The 22,338-nt window shown below is 36.1% G+C and overlaps 1 protein-coding gene across 1 annotated transcript in view; it reads right to left on the reverse strand.

Annotated features, from left to right (window-relative positions):
* The window catches only part of LOC140991206 (uncharacterized), a 27,111-nt gene extending 9,556 nt beyond the window's left edge, over positions 1 to 17,555 (reverse strand). The window contains exon 1 of the mRNA XM_073461154.1: positions 16,751 to 17,555. Within this exon, the coding sequence (XP_073317255.1) occupies positions 16,751 to 17,555 (805 nt within the window). The remainder of the gene's footprint in view (positions 1 to 16,750) is intronic.
* Between the last annotated feature and the right edge of the window lie 4,783 nt (positions 17,556 to 22,338).

Here is a 22,338-nt window from a genome sequence, read left to right on the forward strand (position 1 = left end):
AATTGTGTGTTTTCAAATAAAATAATTTCTAAATTTTTTATGATAATATATTTAAAAGATATGGTTTGTATGGTTGTTAACATGTATAATTAAAAGAATTCTTTTTGTAAAAGTATAATATATATTCACACATCTTTTGTGAGTAAGTGGTGAGAAATGAGAAAACAATTAATAAACTTTTATTGATTTTAAAAAATGGTTAATTACAAGAATATAACTCCCCTATAAAAAATATTAATTATAAAAAAATAGAAGATAAATAACGGAATGCAAAGTTCTTTGTTCATTGTAATTGTTTTTTTTCTATATTTGATTGATGTACTATAAATGTGTTCTTAAAAAAATATATCAATCAATATGTTCTAAAAGAAAAAAAGATTTGTTTGTGTTGGATAAGTTTCAAAAGTAGTCGAATGTATCGGTTATATAAATGTTTATATATATAGATATTTATGGTAGAATGTTCGGATTAAAAAAAAATTATGTCATTGTAAAACTTTGCAGTCACGTTAATAAAAAAGAAAAAAAAATAAAAAATAAGGGATTTTATTCTTTGTAAATTTTCCTATTTTGTTTTCAATATTAGTTTATTTAATTGTCTGCTTTAATAATTAGTCTTTTTCAATGAGAGTTAACATTCATTCCAACTCCATGAGTGTAAATCAACTATCCATTAAATATTTTTACCTGAAAGAATATAGAGTTGAGGCTTTTACAAAAAAAATTCTCGATATTATACATGTTATGGTGGATGGTGTGAATTATCTTTTGACTATATTATCATAAAAAAATTTAGAAATTAAATATATATATATATATATATATGAAACGTCTGCCTTTCTTTTTCTTAAAATGTGCTAGAATTTTTTTTTTTTTAAACCTCCCTAGCATCGGCTGAAAAACAAAAATTACATAAAATATTTTGGACATCATTTTAAAATAAACACAAACAACTATATATTTGAGAAATACAGCTCATACTATAATCTCTCAAAAATCAATCAAAAGCATAAATAAAAAGTCGTAAAAATCTTTAACATAAATCATAATCGTAAATGCGGAAAGCTAGAAGTGCTGGTCCCCGGGTCGTGTGCACCTTCAGTCCAGTCAGGTCAACCATCAAGACCTCCCATAACAATTTTATCATAAACACCTACATCAATCACATCTAGTGAGTCTAAAGACTCAACACGTCATATTCTTGATAACAAGTAATACATATAAAACCACACGCAACAGTGAAAAATACTTGTACTTAAAATATCGTTTTCATGAAGATGCATAAACTTCAAACATGAACATTTTCGTAAACTTTTTTATGATGCATAAAAACATTTTCATAATGAAGTATCAACTTTAAACATAAACATTTTCATGACATGCATAACATAAACCTTAACCTTTTCCTTTTTCTCAAAACATGACATAAAACATTTTATCATGATCATAAACATTTTCCTTTTCCTTTGTTGAATTCAGATCGTTAATTGTGACTTTCCTCACATGACATGATCGATGGATCCATCTACATATAACCCCAGTACTGGGCGGCGGGGGACACCAGCGACACTCTCACCGGTCAACTGGGCCCTAGCCTATCATGATCGAATAGAAATACGATCGTCGGGCTCCCTCTGGGGCCTTCTCCCATAAATGGGCTCCCTCTGGGGTCTTCTCCCCTCACGATATTCTCATTCTTACCTCAAACCTCATATCCTCATAACCTCATATTCGCAATAATGGAAACACGATCGTCGGGCTCCCACTGGGACCATCACCCTCACGACATCGTCATCATTAACGAATTAGTCACAATCACTTCACTTCCTTCAACATTTTACATTTTCATCACTTATAAAAATCATCCATAACATATCATTTTTATTTTTGAAACCAAGCATGTAACATGTCTTTTAAATGTCAACCTTAAATCATAAAAATCCTATAGACATTTAAAAATCATAATTTAATCATGAACATTTCATAAACATTTAAAAATAATCATTTTAACCTCCAAACATTTAAAATAACATTTTGACATATTAAATCATAAACATATAAAATTCCCTAAACATTTAAAATATCCATAAACGTTTAAAATATCATTTTAAAATTTAAAATTTCATAAGCATCCATAACTATAGAAAATAATCATATTAGCACATAAAACAGCATTCAGGGCACTGCCATGACGTTTACTACTTTTTAGGTGTGAAAAGACTGTTTTACCCCTGGACGTATAATTTTACGTTTTTGACTTTTTCTTAATTTTATTGACTCTAACATGTCCCAAATAGTTATTTAAGCCTACATGAATTTTCTCATATTTTTATTTAGCCTAAATCGAGGACTTTTAAATTAATCTTTAAATGTGACGTATTAATGCGTTTTAATCCCGAATTAAACCAAACTTAATATAAAATTCCCAAATTAAAAACTTAGACTTATAATAATTATTTAAGCTTAACCCTAATTTTTCATACTTTTATAAAGCTTAAAACTATGCGTTTTAATTAACTCGTTAATTAGCGTTTCGTGCGGCGATTAAATCCCGAATAAATCCAAAACTCGTTATTTTGATCCCAAATTTTAAATATAACATTTTTAAGATTTATTCTACCCTTCCAAGTCATGAGCCACCACCGTGGACCCATGGATTCAATTTTAGTTCCTAAATTTTTGTTTTTGACCCTTTATCGAACACACCGAGCCATCTCCTAATTTACTCGAGCCACGCCCGAGCCACCTTGAGCCAAAACCTAGCCAACCCATCTAGGGACCCTATTGACCAAGCCCAGCCCAAAAACATGACTCAAAAAGCCTGCTGAACTACAGACCAGATTGCATGTACATGTGCGTGAGTGCTTTGTAGCTTATCTAGGACTCCTAGTTGCATTAGGACTCTACCAGCCCTTAACCACCGACCACCCATGACCCTAACCTCCATTGGACCACATCCAGACCATGCCCAAACCATCCCAAAGCCTGGAGCCCAGCAGCGAAGCTTCTGAATCCAAGGAACAACATGCGCGTCTTTCATGCCCACTCACGGCTCCATTTTTTTCTCACGCCTGCAGCGACCCAGCCGTACAGCCCTTGGCCAAGCCCTTAAGCACTCTCCTAGGACCTTAAATACCTGGTCTAGCCCAGCCCCAAGCCCTCGGCCAAGCCTCTTCCTTCCCTGCGTTGAAGCTGAACCTGCGTGCCCCTCTCAGCTTATTCTCGGGTGGAGTCCTTGTTGGCAAGGACTCCACCCAGCCCCTGGTTTTCGAGTCCTAGCATGGCTAGGACTCTTCCCCTGCCTCTTACCATGACCCAGCCATGTCCCTAGCCAAGCCATGCAAAGCCTAACCCCTTATACCCGAACCTTGGCCCCAAAAAGCATGCCACGATTCCAGCTTCATGTTTCTGTTTAGGTGCAGCATTTTTTTGCTTTCAATGACTCTAACACTTGTGTAAATCATCTTTAATTATATCCTAGCCATGATAGCCCTTTTAGCAACCATATAAACATGTTTTTGGTACAAAAATCAAGCCTTAAAAATCACTTTTGATGCATGAACGAAAATAAAACAAAGTGTCCCTTCTTTTTCATGCAATTTCAAATATAAATCCATAATATTGTGTGATGATGAGTAAAAGGAGAATATGGAGTGCCTTTGCGTTTTAAACGCATGATTATTCGTCGACGATTTGCGAAGAACGGGGCAAGAACCTTGGCTTTGGAACTCCATTGATTTATGCAACTTTTCTTCAAAATATTTTAGTGTGTGCCGTGTGAATTTGGTGGAAGAGATTGGAGAGAATTTTGGAATTGTAGGGAAGTGGGGCGTGGGGTTTAGTAAGGGTTATGGGGTGGGTTTTGAATATTAAATATCTAATTAAACACTAATAAAGTTTAGGCCCACTAAGAAGGTTAATTAGGCCCATTAGTGCTCAATTAAAATATTAAAAATTATTTTGTTGCGTAAAGTTTGTGAATTTATTAGCCGGGTGGCCAAAACGTTCGTATTTTTGTTGAAAATCTAACACCGATAAAAATTACGTCCCGGCGTATAAAATCACCTCAAAACCCCATATTTTCAAAAATAAGAAAAATCCTCACCCATGTTTTAAATAATTAAAAACAATTATTTATTAAAAATATTTTCTATTTTTTTCAGCACTCGGTCTCCGTTCCTCGATCGCAACTCGAATAACCTTTAAAAATACATTTTAATGCAACATTCAGAAAGGTATATTTTAAACATGTAAAAATGCACAGCATAATTAATTTATGCAATAAAAATAATTTATTAGAATACAAAGAATTTAATAATTTGTATGCATGTGGTTCGCGTGGCCCCTTTAAATTTTCGGGGCGTTACAATATATATATATATAAATCGGTATATGAGTTTGTTTTTAAAATGAATATGTCTGTATATTTGAATATATAAAAGGAATAAAGAATCTGTTGGAAACGAAATTCCGGCGTTTGACAAAATATGAACTAACTGGACTTAACAACTGAAATCAGCAGATCTAATAAAGAAAACTGATCAGTTGTTGTTGGAAACGAAATTCCGGCGTTTGAAAAAATATGAACCAAACTCTAAATTCTGGAGTTCGACAAACTGATCAACCAACTGATACGCGCAATTATATTCAGCAACTTGACTTAACAACTGAAATCATCAGATCTATGATCAGTTGTTGTTGGAAACGAAATTCCGGCGTTTGACATAATATGAACCAAACTCTAAATTTTGGAGTTTGACAAACTGATCAACCAATTGATACGCACAATTATATTCAGCAACTGGACTTAACAACTGAAATCAGCAGATCTAATAAAGAAAACTGATCAGTTGAAAATCGATCAGTTGATATATTCAGTCGTATGCTTCCTTCAACTAAACATGTCTCGGGAAAGAACATTCAACCGACAAAGAGACATAGCAGATTGCAACTGAATATGAAACGCCGCACTTCAATCAATACAGCTTAGAACAACGCATTTCGGCTAAAGCAATTAAGACGCCGCAATATAATAAATGAAGCAAACAATGCCCAAGGAATGACGAAGTGGCAAACAACGGATACAAAGATTCAAACATATCCCAAGTTACCGTTGGAAGGAAAGCTTATAAAATGACAGAAGAACAGCTGAAAAAATGACACAGATCACTCTATTCAAAACTTGTTGTTACTCTGTCAAAATCTTAGCTCACCCTTACTTGATTTATTCGTAGCAGTCAAGGCTACAATTTGAGCTTACTAGCACTTTGTAATAATCGTTAAATTCGATAGTGCTAAGATCAGTGACGCACTGAGAACATTTTGTAATACTAAGAGTTTCAGCTTTTGGCAGTGATAAGTCCAAACTGAAGTGGGTCAATACAAATATTGTATTCGAGCAAAGTCTTTTAGTGGAAATCCTATCTTTGAGATAGAAGGGGTGACGTTGGAGTAATTGAAATCTCCGAACATCCAGAAACAATCCTTGTGTACTGTATTTCAGTTTTGTATTCTATCTTTCAGTCAGTTAATTTCCGCAACTACTTCAGTTTAACTGATTGTCATTGACCAGCAAGATTCCGAGAATCGGTTTCTCACCAAACTTAACTTAAAACTCGAAAAGATCAGTTTTAATTGAGAGTGTTTATTCAACCCCTCTTCTAAACACTCTTGTTACGTTAATCGATCCTATCAAGTGGTATTAGAGCGGTTGAATCTTGTTCTTGAATACTTTTGATCTATAAACTTGCTAGCATGACTTCATTCAAAAAAATTCCTATGTTCTCCAGAGAAGAATTTTATGATTGGAAAATCAGAATGCAGGCTCATTTAGCTGCACAAGATGATGACATGTGGTAAGTCATAACTGGTGGACCCATGAAGATTCTAAAAACAAATACAGCAGTTGCCATAACAGAAGGGGCACCACAAAGAATAGAAAAGCCCAGAGATGAATGGACAACTGAAGATAAAAGAAAAGCAAATCTTGATAATGTGGCTAAAGACATTCTGTACAAAATGCTGGACAAAGTAACCTTCAACAAAATATAGATGTGTGAGTCAGTCAAAGAAATTTGGGAAAATTTGATCCAGCTGTGCGAAGGAAATGATCAAACCAAAAAAAATAAACTTTATGTTTCTGTTCAAAAGTTTGATAACATCAAAATGAAAGCAGGATAATCAATGCACGAGTATGATGAAAGAGTAAGCAGTATCATCAATGAGTTAAATGCACTTGGAAAAGTGTATACCAACAAAGAGATTGCACTGAAAGTAGTGAGAGGTCTTCCCAAGGAATGGGATGTCAAGACCATGGCTATGAGAGAGTCCAAAGATCTAAACCAGATTGAACTTCATGATCTGTTTGCTGATTTAAAGGCTTATGAATTTGAGCTGCAGACCAGAGAAGGAGAACCAACTACCCCTGCAGCCACAACTGCTCTAGCTGCTGTCAGAACAGAACCAATCAGTTCAGTCGAGAAATCTGCTGATCAGTTGGGCAGTGATGCTATGTCATTGTTCATCAAAAAATTTGGAAGGTTCATGAGAAAGAATCAAGGAAACTTCCAGAAGCCATACCAAAAGAACAACTCCAAAGATGAATCAAATGTCTGCTACAACTGTGGCAAATCATGTCACTTTATAGCCGATTGTCCTAAACCCAAGAAGGACAGTCAAGGCTCAACTGATAGAAAAAAGAAATCATATGAGCACAAAAGAAGACCCAAGGAAGATAAGAAGTCCTTCAGAAAGATACATGAGGTACTCTTAGCTAAAGAAAACAAATCTAAATGGGCAGAAACTGACAGTGAGGAGTCAGAACCAGAAAGCTCATGCAGCTCTAGTGATGATGAGGAAGTCAATTGCTTAATGGCTAATGATGCAGAAGAAGAATCATCTAGCCAACAGGTATTTTATTTCAGCTCAACTTATTTCACATGAGAAGAACTCATTCTAACACTACATGACATGGTAAATGAGTATCAAAAGCTTGCATCATCATTTGAAAAAATCAAAGCAAAGCAAACTGATCCCACAGACAATAAACCCAAAACTGATGAATCAGTTGATGGGTTGAGTCTAAAAATGGAAATTGCTGAATTAAAAGCAGAAAGAAACAAAAATCAGTCATTAATCCAGAAGTTGATTCTTGAAAACTCAAAACAGACTGAGCTCATTCAATCTTGGAACAAGTCATCTACTGCACTGAATGAGATGCAGAATTCACAAAAATCAATTTCTGATAAAAACTTGTTTAGGGTTCAACACTCAAGGAGAAATATATCCAAATGATACTAAACCAAAGCCAAAAATAGACAAAAGGAAATACATTCATTTTGTCAAAACATTAGTGATACAAGAACAAATTGAGCCCAGTAAACTGATTGAGCAACCTACTGAGAATATGAACAAGGCTAGAAGATATGGGATTGGTTATAGTCAAAAATTCTCAACTGATTCACAAAGTCAGTCATCAAAGAGGTCTCAAAAGAACTATTCGAAAAGCTATTTCAATTACTATAACTGCAAGCCAGTTCAGAAGAGATATAGACTGAACAATCAGTTGAATAAAGCTAAAACAAATATTGTATCATCTGTACACTACACACCAAGCACACAAAAGCCTAGAAAAATCATTTGGAATACAGCTACTGGAAAGTCTGTTAGACTAATCCAAGTGTGGATTCTTAAGGGACTAATCAGTTCAGGACCCAAATAGATATGGGTACCAAGTTATATTATATGTATGATTGCAGGTAACAGGTACAAACAAGAACTCAAAATGGTATTTGGACAGTGGATGCTCGCGACATATGATAGGAGATGCAAGTGCGTTATCCCAACTGATCAAATACACTGGTCCAAACATCAGTTTCGGGGACAATTCCAAAGGTAGAACTGTGGGTAAGGGTAAGCTTATCCATGTTAACTTTACTTTTAAAGATGTTCTATTAGTAGAATACCTGAAGTATAACTTGATTAGCATTAGTCAGTTATGCGACAGTGGATTCTCAGTACAATTGGACAAAAACTCATGTTTAGTCAAAACTTCAACTGATGAAATCATACTAACTGGCAAACATCATGGAAACACATATAAAGTCAGCTGGAATGATCAAACCTATGCACCAGTTTGTTTTATTGCTTCCAAATCATCTAAAAACTGGTTGTGGCATAAGAGACTAAATCATTTAAACTTTAAATCCATTGCCTATCTGAGTAAACATGAACTTGTAACTGGTTTGCCCAAAATAGACTTTTTAAAAGAGAAACTTTGCTCAGCATGTCAGTATGGTAAACAAGTACGGTCCTCTTTTAAAAACAAGGGATGTAAATCTTCATCACGATGCTTAGAACTGTTACACATGGATCTCTTTGGTCCTATACCAGTCATGAGCTTAGGAGGAATGAAATACACCTTTGTAGTCGTAGATGATTTTTCAAGATTTACTTGGGTTATTTTTCTCAAATCTAAAAGCCATACTGCTTCGCAACTAATAAAGCTCTTCAAAAGACTTTTAAATGAAAAATCAGTTGGAATTGATCGAATCAGATCTGATCGAGGAAGAAAAAATATAATTACATATTTCAAAATATTCGGCTGCAGATGTTTTATTCTTGATAATGGTAAAAATTATTTAAAAGCGTTTCATGCTAAATCTGCAGAAGGAATATTTCTTGGATACTCATCAGTTAGTATAGCCTATAGAGTCTTCAACAAGAAAACCCTAAATGTTGAAGAATCTGCTCATGTTGATTTCGATGAAACTGAACTAACTAATAAGCCAATTGATCAAGTTGAGCTAGTTGATCGACTTACAGATATCAGTTTGGAAGATGATGACAAAAATGAAAGTCATGTCTATCAAAACATACTTCAAACACCTGAACCAGAAGTACTGGACCAAGCAGATGTGCAGGAAGTCGTTGCTGATGATCAGTTGACAGAGCATAATGATAACATTCAAATACCAGTTGACGAAGCACCAACTGAGACTGAAAACTGTGTTCAGTTACAAACTGAAGAAATTGCGGATACAACAAATACTGAGTACAGATGGAGAAAATCACATCCACCTGAACTGCTTTTGTTTCAAAACTAGAACCGAAGAAAACTGATGAAGATCTTGCTGATCCTAACTGGGTACAAAATGGGTATACAGAAATAAACTGAACTAGGATGGTTCAGTTGTACGCAACAAAGCAAGATTAGTGGCACAAGGATATAGGCAAGAAGAAGGAATTGACTATGATGAGACGTATGCTCCAGTTGCAAGACTGGAAGCAATCAGAATTTTTCTTGCTTATGCATCACACAAGAAATTCAAGTTATATCAGATGGATGTAAAGAGTGCATTCCTGAATGGTCAACTACAAGAAGAAGTATATGTTGAACAACCCCCAGTTTGCTAAGCTAATGCAGGATAAGTTTGAAATGAGCATGATGGGTGAACTGACATTCTTTCTTGGACTGCAAGTGAAGCAACTGGAGACTGGTATATTCATCAGTCAGACTAAATATACAAAGGAGCTACTAAAGAAATTTGGCATGGAATCATGTTCAGCTGCAAATACTCTCATGAGCTCATCGGTAAAATTGGACACTGATCAAGGGGGAATATCAGTTGAGGCGACATTATATCGAGGTTTAATAGGTTCATTGTTGTACCTAACTGCCAGTCGTCCTGATATTGTATTTGTTGTCTGTATGTGTGCTACATTTCAAGCAAATCCTAAGCAATCACATTTTTCAGCTGCTAAAAGAATTTTGAAATATCTTAAGGGTACACAAAATGTTGGGTTATGGTATTCTAAAGACTCTACTTTAAATTTAGTTGGATATTCAGATGCAGATTATGCAGGATGTAAGCTTGATCGCAAAAGTACAAGTGGATCTTGTCAGTTTCTAGGAGACAGACTGATCTCTTGGTTCAGCAAAAAGCAGACATCCATAGCTACCTCAACAACTGAAGCAGAATACCTTGCTGCTGGTAGTTGTTCTACACAACTTATCTGGATCCAGCAACAACTGAAAGATTATGGAGTAATTACAAATGAATCGCCCATATTTTGTGACAATACGAGCACAATTGCCATCACCTATAATCCAGTTCTTCACGCAAGGACCAAGCATATAGACGTCAGGCACCACTTCATTAGAGATCATGCTTTGAAGAAGGACATCAGACTGGAGTATATTTCAATTGAGCAACAAGCAGCTGACATCTTCACAAACCATTACCCGAGACTAAGTTTTCTTACTTTCGCAATATTCTTGGTTTAATTGACTTGTCTTAAAATTATTATTGATGCTATTTTACTAATAAAATTATTTGCAGAAAATAAGAACACAACAACAAATTGAAAATGATACTTTATTAAGAATAAAATCGATTACACATTACAGAAGATAACTTTGAACCAACTAAATCTTGCCATTCTGTAATCAAATTATTCAACTCATAAATTCCGATTCTAGAAAATGATTCAGTTGTAGAAATTTTCTCAATTACATGCCATTCCTTCTATAGCATTGCATGTAACGGAACATTGTCATCAACCAGGTCTGTAACATGCCTGACTTCAAAATGATCAACGTATTTTCTTGCTGTTGCTGCTTGAGCACGAGAAGGAGCAGCACCACTACTACTCATCCTCTGCAAATCATGAATTTTGAACCATGTCGACATCACTTTCGTCAAGACATATTCCTCCATCGTTTTCTTCAACTCTTCTAAATAAGGACTTAATTGCTTAGTAACTTGAATATGCGTACTGCTGCATGCATCAGAATTACTTGAATTCGACATATTGAACTGTTATTATCTCACATTTTATCTCTATCGTCTTTGTTTTATAGACAGATGACATTAAATGTTGAAGAAGCTAAAGAGTCACGAGTCAACCGAAGCGTTTTTCTCATTTACCCAGGTTTCTTATTTATCAGTTGTTCATTATCAACTGATATCAGTTTGTCATTTATTACTTAATGCTTAACTGATTTCAGTTCATAGTCAACTGATATAAGTTAGCCTTTCATCAGTCCATCTGTTTAAAGTTCGCAATTCATATATATAAAAATTGATGAAGTTTATCATTTGCAGGAAAGAGAAAAACCAAATTAAGCTCATATAAATACTTCATTCAACCATAAACGTTTGCACGGATTACATCATCATATTTTTCCTCTACAACAATTATCCACATTTTCAACCAAGCGGATAAAGGTCCGGTAGATGTCTTGTCAAAGCCCTGAGAAACAGCTATGCGCTTAAGGATTTTCAGTTCTTTTCGAAGCATTAGCTGATAGAGATGACCATCTTTAAGACGTCCACCCACAAAGCTATGTTCAAGTGCTCCCGCAATTTTTTCATCTCTGCCACCAGTTCAGGAGTGGTAGCCTCCCCAGTATTGCACAGGAACTCAAGCTTCTATAACTTTTCCCAGTAGTGAAGACTCTTATAGAAGACTTCATCTTCTATAACAGCCTTCCTGGCCTCTAGAGCAAACGGCGAAGCACTCGAGCTACTCGTATCTGCCATTCTTTTTGTCTTGAATATTTTCACCAGTATGACTGAAACTAACCGTGTTACTTCTAATTATAGCCGAAATTTATGGAAGCTGAAGGGCCGTCAACGTTTCAGCAAACGATAATCTTTCTGACCCTTAAATTTATTTTATATCGTCACTTTAATTATTCTATGCACCGATTAAGGGGGAATATCAGTTTTTTGGAAATGTTAACTGAGAGGACAATTGTTTGTGAATCCTCAACTGAAATGAATCAGTTTCCAAACTGATTGTTCAGCTGGATATTTTACAAATCTTCTCATATAAGTTAACAAATTAAAAAACTTACTATATTCCAAATCAACTAACGCGACTGCAGTTTCATAACGTGGCCTATTTTAAACCGCTTACTTTTTGCACACACGCTTACAGCACACGTACACATATTTTTATTCAAATTTTTTTTGGACTGACATGTGTCCCGAATTTGAACAGTCGTGATCAAATGTACTATTCTTGCTTCAATTCAGTTTTCTTTCTTACGCATACAATCAGTTCCTAAGAGCATACTAATTCCAAAGCTTATCTTTTACGAATTTCAGATCAGTTTATCTTTCGAAATGGCGAATCAAATCCCAGCTCACATGTTGAACGCTATGGCCATTGATTTTGACTCAGTTTTATCAGTTTAAGAAGCTGATGTTAAGAACGCCTTTCTGAAGATTGAATCTGCTGGTCTCAGGATGTTTTTGGAACGATCTTCGCAGGAGATATACCCTAAGGAAGTAAATGAATTCTATCTGAAAGGGTTTGTCACTACTGATAGAAGTATCTCTGTAACTATCAATAATCAGTTGTTGATCCTATCTGAAGAGACCTTCGGAGAAATTTTCTCTTTGCCAACTGATGGGTACGTCAGCTTCTCTGAAGTCAAAACATCTGACATTGAAGAAATAAAATCTTTGATGTCTGCTGATGGACGGAAAATTAAAGTCTCTGGTCCTAAGAAGGAACTGAAGCATGAGGTTCAGTTATTAGCCGACATTGTGGCGAAGGGCATATTGGCTATGGCAGGCTCTTATGCTGCCCTTATTCTTGAGAAATTCCAAGCGATGACCATCATCATGGGAGAGAAGAAAGCTAACTGAAGGCACATTATCTTCAATATTATAAGGAATATACTTCAATCTACCAAACAATCAAGAGGCTTTGCCATTCCAATCAGTTATCTTCTGAAACTAAAGGGATTGGTAGCTGAAAATGCTGGAAAATCATCAAAGTTCAAGGTCTTCACTGCCAAGAACATCTTGCTGCCAAAGACCAAACTGGACATTTCTCCCAAACAGTCTTTGAAAACCAAACAGGAGGTTGGGACGCAACCACCTGCTCCAAAACCAGTCAAGAACGCCAAAACTTTGGCCCAACTGAAGACTGCAAAACGAAAACTGATTATAAGTGAATCAGATTCGGAGAAAACTCCTTCTCCTAAGCTTGTCAAGACACGGAGGACGCAAAGAACTAAACCAATAACAGCGGTGAAATTCATTGCAACTGAGAGCTTGACTCAATCAGCTGCCCAACAGCCTATTCAGGCTATACCTTTGCAGGTTGTTCCACCTGATGATTCAATTGCTGAAAAAGAGGCACCCGCTAAAATGAGAGCTCCCTTGACTCATGTAAATCGCCCTACCATCTTGCCTCGGGCCAGATCTAAAGGCGTTATATTGAGGAAACCAATGGACGCCACTCACTCTGGTTTGGATATTCCTCACATTCTCACAACTGAAAAAGGAAAAGGCAAGCTAGTTGAAGAGCCAAGGTTATCTAATGCCATCCAAACTCACATTGACCTGGTTTGGGAACAGGTCAATGCATTTACCACATCGAAACTGAAATCTTTTGATAGTTGGAAGAAGTTTAGGACTGAGCTTTATGCCAAAGAGCTGAAGCGCAAATCCTAATTAAAAAAGTTTATTAAACTTGAAGAGATTGTGTTGAAAATAGCCAAAGCTGCTACGATTGCCCAGGCATTGGAGAGGCAAAAATATTTCTTTGATCAAAATCGAGTCAAAAAGCTGACTAGAATGGTTGAACAGCTAAAATCCAACTACAATCCTGTAGGACCAACTGCATATTATGATAGAGCTGTGTTCACCCAACTAGACACAGATCTTAGTGGTCTACAAATGAAAATCAGATTTTGGAAACAGGATCAAGAATTGGTTCTCCTTGAAAAATCCTCCAGCTCAAAAACAAAAGAAGATACACCCTTCTCCCAACAGAAAGAGCCATCTCCACAACCGGTTGTTGAAAAACCTGTTCAGGATGTGCCACAATCATCTACTGTGGAACATCAGATGTACTCTGAAGCTGAGCTGACTTTTGCCAACATTGATGAAATTATTCAAGCAGTGGCAAAAGAATCTCTTATGAGTGAACCCACTTCTGAAGAAGTTGATCACTCAACTGATCAAATCGCTCAAGAGGTTCCTATCTCAACAGAAGTACCAGTTCAGTCTGGTGTTTCTGAAATAGAGGATCAAACAGTGGTGGCTAGCCCATCACCAAATCAACAGATTGCTGAAAATATGGAGGCTGTGTTGATTACTACTGAAAAACTTCCAACTGATGAGCCAGCTCCAGTCTCAGCTGATTTTCAAGAAGATGCATCAGCTCATGATCAATCAACTGAAGATCCTGCATTCTCTCCTATTCAGCAGGAAAGTATCTTTGCTGATCATCATCAATCTTCACCCCCTACAGTCCAAGTGGCAGTAACTGAAACAGATGTTCCAGCACAGACTGTTTCTGAAACGATGATATCTGATAAGACCATGGTGGTCTCTGATCAAGTCTCAACGCAACCAGAAACGTCTTGTCAGTCTCCGCCTCATTTCTCTACTGATCTTGATAAAGTTCTTGAAGATATTAAGGAAATTCAGCATAATATGAACGAAATAATCAATCATGTATACAAGATCCAGCATACTCAATTAGAGCATTCTCTGAAACTGGAACATTCAGAAAAATTCAACTATCAGAAACTGACGACAATTCAAGATGTTGTAATATCTCTCTCTCGAACAGTGGATGATATTCAGAAGAACAGAGGATTGGTTAAGAGTCTCTCAGTGACTCAAGACTCTATCAGCAAAAGAGTTGATGCTGTGGAGACACTTGTATCAAGAAAGATAGATGTAATTCAAATCACTCTAACCTCTGCTTTTGAAAATGTATCCAACTCTGTCAACTTTCTATCAACAGATGTTCGAAGATTATCCTTGAAGATGGAGTTGTTTGACAAAAAGAGGGAAGAAATCAAAGAGATTCTAGAACAACAGAAGAAATCTTCTCTTTGAAGAAAAATCTCTATCTTGTATTTGTGTGGATTATTATTCAGCTGATCAAGATCAACCTCTTATTTTATCTACAATGTTTTCAGATGATGAGTTAGTTATTATTTACTTGGTTTTGTCAAACACCATAAAGGGGGAAATTGTTGGAAACGAAATTCCGGCGTTTGACAAAATATGAACCAAACTCTAAATTCTGGAGTTTGACAAACTGATCAACCAACTGATACGCGCAATTATATTCAGCAACTGGACTTAACAACTGAAATCAGTAGATCTAATAAAGAAAACTGATCAGTTGGAAACCGATCAGTTGATATATTCAGTCGTATGCTTCCTTCAACTAAACATGTCTCGGGAAAGAACATTCAACCGACAAAGAGACATAGCAGATTGCAACTGAATATGAAACGCCGCACTTCAATCAATACAGCTTAGAACAACGCATTTCGGCTAAAGCAATTAAGACGCCGCAATATAATAAATGAAGCAAACAATGCCCAAGGAATGATGAAGTAGCAATCAACGGATACAAAGATTCAAACATATCCCAAGTTACCGTTGGAAGGAAAGCTTATAAATATGATAGAAGAACAACTGAAAAAATGACATAGATCACTCTATTCAAAGCTTGCTGTTACTCTGTCAAAATCTTAGCTCACCCTTACTTGATTTATTCGTAGCAGTCAAGGCTACAATTTGAGCTTACTAGCACTTTGTAATAATCGTTAAATTCGATAGTGCTAAGATCAGTTACGCACTGATAACATTTTGTAATACTAAGAGTTTCAGCTTTTTGCAGTGATAAGTCCAAACTGAAGTGGGTCAGTACAAATATTGTATTCGATCAAAGTCTTTTAGTGGAAATCCTATCCTTGAGATAGAAGGGATGACGTAGGAGTAATTGAAATCTCCAAAAATCCAGAAACAATCCTTTTGTACTTTATTTCAATTTTGTATTCTATCTTTCAGTCAGTTAATTTCCGCAACTACTTCAGTTTAACTGATTGTCATTGACCAGCAAGATTCCGAGAATCAGTTTCTCACCAAACTGAACTCAAAACTCGAAAAGATTAGTTTTAATTGAGAGTATTTATTCAACCCCCCCCCCTTCTAAACACTCTTGTTACGTTAATCGATCCTATCAGAATCTAGGTTGTGATTTTCCGATAAATTTTATTACTAAGGGACTAATAATAAGATAGTGTGGGGGTGTGATGAAACTTAAAATTAATAATTTATTATATCTTAAAACCTATATTTTAAAATTTAGGTTTCATTAAAATTATAAAATTATGTTATTTTTGTATTGTGTGTTTATATTTAAATGTCTTACTAAATATGTTTTATTTTCAGGTTTTTAACGTGTTAGTAAAATAATTATAACTCAAGCTAGAAAATTCAAATGGAGGTGATTCAAACATGTTTGAAATCCTTGAGAAATTATCTACAACTTTGCAGAAGACATGATTGCCTAAAAAGTTTGTTAAGATGATCAAATTGTGAAAATATCAAAAAGATGACAAATTTACTTTCACCATGACCAGCATATAGTCAAAAAATCATAACTATTTCAATATTTAACCAAATGAGGTGAACCAAGTGGCCAAATTCATCTACAGACAATTCTCCACATGTTTGCTATTTTGAGCAGAGTCAAATTTGGTGATTAAATATTTAATTTTATTAGAACAATTATTTATGGTGGTTTCTTTTGTTTTACTTTTAGTTAAACAATATTGCATAAACCAAGAATAAATCCTCAAGCCTCGACAAAATTTATAATTTGTAAACTTCGTTCTTGTATTTGATAATCTATAAATTAATAAATTTAAACTTAAAATAACCTCTATGTGGATCGATCTCGTACTTACGAAATAAATTACTTGCACACAACCTACACTTGGGTGAATTATAATTTAAGTAGTAGCACTTAGCTGGCTGCTGAACCTGTCGCTGAGGTGCTTGGAAGGGCCTCTTGCCCTGCCTATAAGTCTCGATGTCCTTCAAATCCCGTTCAGCCGCTAAAGCTCTGGTCACTGCAATGGCATAAGTAGAAGGACCAGCTACACGAACATCACGGCGCAAGATCGGTCGTAAACCATCAATGAAATGCCTCAGCTTCTCCCTTGCGTTATTAGCTATTAGGGGCACGAAGTGACACCCCTGCTCGAATTTCCTCACGAACTCCGCCACATTGCGGTCTCCCTGTCTTAACGTCATAAACTCCCTAGTCAGTCGGTTGCGTACCTCATCGGTGAAGTAATTGGAGGAGAAAACCTCCTTGAAGCCTTCCCAAGTCAGAGTCTGCAGATTCACCGACACTGATGCTCCTTCCCACCATAACCGAGCATCGTCCTTCAGCAAATAAGTGGCACACCTAACCCTGTCAGCATCCTGCAGCTCCATAAAGGTAAAGATCACCTCTATGGACTTAATCCATCCCTCTGCAACCCTAGGATCAGTCGTACCCCCAAAGTCCTTGGGGTCCATCTTACGGAATCGCTCATAAACTGCCTCAGGCCTTGTCCTCCTATCCACCTCAGTATTGTTCCTCGAAAACTGTGCAAAGAACTGAGTCATACCCGCGGGCATCTGAGACTGAAGGTCTGGTGGTGGACGTGGAGGGGAATTTCTCTGCTCATCACGAGCCTCACGGCTCTCACGGTCAATAACACGTTTAGGAGGCATACTGTACCACAATTTAACCCAACACGTAACCAACATGCATAACTGAATTACTCATATAACATGCTAAAGTGATTCAAAAACTTAAACATGCAGTTTAAAGGAACTTGTACTTAATACTTAATGCATTTAAAATCGTAAAACTTACATAATTGAGGCGTGACTTCATGAGCTACTCGCAACAGGCAGTGGCAAAACCCTATATCAGGAAACCTTGCGCTCTGATACCAACTGTGAGGAACCGTATCTTAAAATACTAATACTTTAACATTTGCGGAAAAATTTAAAATTTTCTTATTAAATGATTTATAAAAAGTATAGCTCTTAAAATAACTTAACAGTCACCACTCATACTAAAAAAAATTAATATTAAAACTCCATCATTTAAAATAAATCACCAACATCTAATTAATCCTAAAATCCAAAAAATTTACTAATTTAATTTAAAAATAGCCTAACAAAATTATAAATTTAATTTGCTTATTACCAATCCAACTAAATCAAAAGTCAGAGTAAATAAATTAAAAAAAGCATGCGTAATAATATAATTTAAACTAAAAGATCCTCGGGTTTGCACTGTCACTGGCCCGAGTCTGCTCACTGGTCACCGCCTCCTGTCTCCTCAACTACATCATCTGCATCGATCAAGCCTAGTGAGTCTAATGACTCAGCATGCATAAACCGTGAATAACGACTCTTACTTACTAAAAATCCATGCAATTTAAACTTAGCATGTACATAAAATATTATAGGCATAAATATGTATAACGCGACTTTATTGCATAAACAATTTCGTAAAAATCATTAGATCATATTTTCATAATTGTAATGCATAATCATAGACGTAAATAATTTTGCGTAGAGTTCTGTTCAATGCAAGTGGCCCATACACATAAATCGTTTGATCAAACTAAACCACAGTACTGGGCCGGCAGGGATCACCACAGCCTTTTGACTAGATTTCCACTCCCACATACATAAATCCCCGGTCATAATTTACCGAGTGGAGAGGTCTCCGGTCATACTTTACCGTTTTCAAATCCCGTAACATAATTTGGCCTCAAGACAAATGGCATAGCTCAAAATAATTATTTTGCACGTGAGACATATTTACAAATATCGTGGACTTTGTTAGAACACCCTGGACTTGCTGCCATAACCTTAGAATTTAAATAACTAAACTTAGGACCAAAAACCCAAATGTACCCATGCGACTCCCAAATTAATTAAAATAGCCTACGACTTACCGAACGACTCGGGACTCAAACCATACTTATCCAACTTCTAACCTACTGTACGAAAGCCTAAAATATCCCCAAACAATGATCGAACCAACTTAAAACAACCTACGATCCATAGAAAACAAACTGTCCTAAAGAAACACGCTACGACTGTTATGCGCTTCTAACGACTTCACGCTTAAACCGACTCGAACCGAACCCGAACCAGGCTCTAGACTCGACCCTTGGACATAATTTAAGACCATGGTTATGCCCCTTTTTACTCAGGACCAGCGCCTAAGCCCCAAAAAAATCAGGAACTTGATAGCCCCTCATGTGAGGCCAATTCTGTGCAACTTTCGAGTTTCTGGTTCCAGCCTTCATGCCGTCACTCTAGCCCATGAACGACCACCACTAAGCTCATACGAGGACCCTAATACATGCCCCAAACCATAGAGAAGAGCCCTGGACCAGCCCCTCGCTGAACAACAAGATCCAACGCCTACAGCCCCTACATGAACCTCAATTCTGTGCAGCTGTATTTTCTGTTTCCAGCAACCTAGCTGCCACTCCAGGCCATGAACCATCCTAACAAGACTCATCCTAAGACCCTTAGACGTGCACCAGACCCTAGCCCCAAGCTCTGAACCAGTCCCTGCGCTGAAACACCACACCCAAACCATCACAGCCCCTACATCACGTAACCTGCGCTAACGTTACAGCCCACGGCTTCTTCTGTACCAGCCACTTCTAACCCTTTACCAGTCATCAACCACGACCAAATCACGCCCTAAAACCTAACCATAACCAGCAGCAAGGATCCATAGGGACCAACCGAAGGATTTATCAAGAAACTCAAGAAACGTACGAAACATGCAACAAAAATTTTCAGAAATGGTTTCCTTGGTTTTATTCGCATGCTTGCATATAAACATTTAATTTTCATGCATAATTTGCATCAAAATACGTAATATGACAAGATCGATGCATAAAAGAAGGATTAAAACATGCTTTTGTGTTTTTAAACGTTCGAACCGTCAAATATGGTCGCGGGGAAAGCGGTGGGCGATCGGAGGGCGATCGGAGAGCGTTGTGCTGCGTTTTTCTTGCCAGAAAGTGGCTAAACTAATCAAGTAATATTGTGGGAGTGATCGGTTGGAGGTTTTGATGGAAGAAGACCAAAAATTTTCCTCCTACCCTAAGGGAAATTCTCGGCCAACTATGGGTGTTTTGTGTGTGTGAGTGTGTGTTCTTGGTGTATAAGATGTGGCCGAGAGTTGTGTACGTTTTGAACAAGGTAGACTTAGGACTCTTTCTTATAGATTTTATTAGGTGTTTTAGGTAGATTAAAAATCTAATCAAATATTTAAACATGCACTAAAAATATCTCCCTTTAATTTAAAAAGATTAGGTGCCAAATTTACAAATTTTAAATCCCCAATTCAAAAGGTTAATATCTCCCATATTTATTTATTTATTTTTTTTTTAAAATTGTTAAATAAAATACTCAAAATCTTAATCCAATTTAAATACTATTTAATTAAACTATTATTTCGAGTGGACGTATTTTAATTTCTTAATTTTTTTTGGCTACCTAAAATGCTTAATATTTTCATTTCACTTGGTAAATTAAATTCGCCCTAAAAATACTAGAATTTATAAAACTATTTTCTTGATTTAAAATAAAAATTTAATTTAAATTCTTTAATATCTTAATGATCTCCGATCTCCTTCCCTCGGTTCGACATCAAATGTTCGTCTAAAGTCGAAGACTCGAGAAAACATTTTAAATTTACATAATAAAATAAATATGTTTGAATTTAAAATAATTTAACACATAGCATGCATTACTTAGATTATTAAATAAATAAATTAATTCAATCATGCATGAGGTTTACGCATACTGGTTTTTGGACACTACACAGTAGTACCTCCATATTTCTCTCTCAGGTACACCCAAATGTCATGAGCAGTGAGATGTTGGTCACATTCATGGATGAGATCATCAATCACAGAACTAACCAGTATAGCACGAGCAGTGGAATCTTTCTTTTTCCATGCCTGGTAGGCTTCCTGATCTCTCCTCTGCTGAGCAGTGTTACCCACACCGAGATCCTGCATGACTTGGTTGATACCCTCTAAGGCATCTTGCTCATCAAGCGCATACCCAATCTTATGGCGCCAAGTATCATAGTTGTCACTATTCAGTTTGTCACCCTTGTTGATATCAGTGCGCGCCAAGTATCATAGTTGTCACTATTCAGTTTGTCACCCTTGTTGAGATCAGCACTGATAGATTTTGATGCCATGGTCTGTTTATTTTAGAGATGATAACACATGTTAATGCTCATTAAATGTACACTTTAGTTTTGTACTTAAAATTAGCATCTATAATGATTTAACATAAGGCATAGACTCGAAAGTTCACTAAGTTCCCAATCATCATCTACAATCCTAATGTTGCATCATTATAAATTTAAATTCTAAGTAACAAAAAAATATCAATTGATTTTAGATGAGAATAATTCAAAATCTTCCAACCTAAAAACTCCCACTTAATTTGGAATATTTCAATAAATTCGAAATAAACATGTGTAGATAAACATGTATTAAAATAAACTAACATCAAAGTTTACAATACATGCTTCTATTTAAACATAGATAAAACACATACTACATTACATATGTCACATAACATGCTCATATAAAAAACATCAAAATAAACATAGATAATAACAAGTCATCTTCCTAAAGAAAATCTAATTTCTTTTTATTTTTACACATGCGGGATATCATTTTGGTCATTCCCTTCGAGAGTGATATCCCGGGATGTCACGGGTCATGGATAGCGCCCGGGATGTCCCGGGTCATGGAGCCGGGCCATGGATAGTGCCCGGGTCAGGAGGATGGATTATTCCCGGGTCAACAAGGTGACAACCTGATTGGAGATCCAGATCTCGGGTTGGCTGGGACATTGAGAGTGACTTGACTGGGAGAGCATATGAAGAGGCCAGTCGGAAGGCCGGGCCATTGAAACATCCGGGATATAATTTTCCCAGGCTATTGGATGACCGAGTTTTCAGATAAGTCCCCTAGAGGTGTTCTTGTAACGCCCCGAAAATTTTAAGGTTCACGTAAACCACATGCGCGCAAGTTATTAAATTCCTTGTATTTTATTTAATTGTTTTAATTGCATTAATTAATTATGTTGTGCATGATTGCATGTTTAAAATATATTTTTCTACATTGTTGCATTAAAATGTATTTTTTTTAAGGATATTCGAGTTGCGATCGAGGAACGGAGACCGAGGGCTGAAAAATAGAAAATGATTTTATTAAATAATTGTTTTTAATTATTTAAAATATGGGTTATGCTTTTTATTATTTTTTAAAATATGGGGTTTTGAGATGATTTTATACGCCGGGACGTAATTTTTATCGGTGTTGGATTTTCAACAAAAATGCGAGCTTTTTGGCAACCCGGCTAATAAATTCACAAATTTATTTAAACAAAACTATTTTTAGTATTTTAATTAAAGACTAATGGGCCTAATTAAACCCCTAAT

Source organism: Primulina huaijiensis, chromosome 13 (assembly GCF_012295235.1).
Source record: "Primulina huaijiensis isolate GDHJ02 chromosome 13, ASM1229523v2, whole genome shotgun sequence".
NCBI classification, from domain to species: domain Eukaryota; kingdom Viridiplantae; phylum Streptophyta; class Magnoliopsida; order Lamiales; family Gesneriaceae; genus Primulina; species Primulina huaijiensis.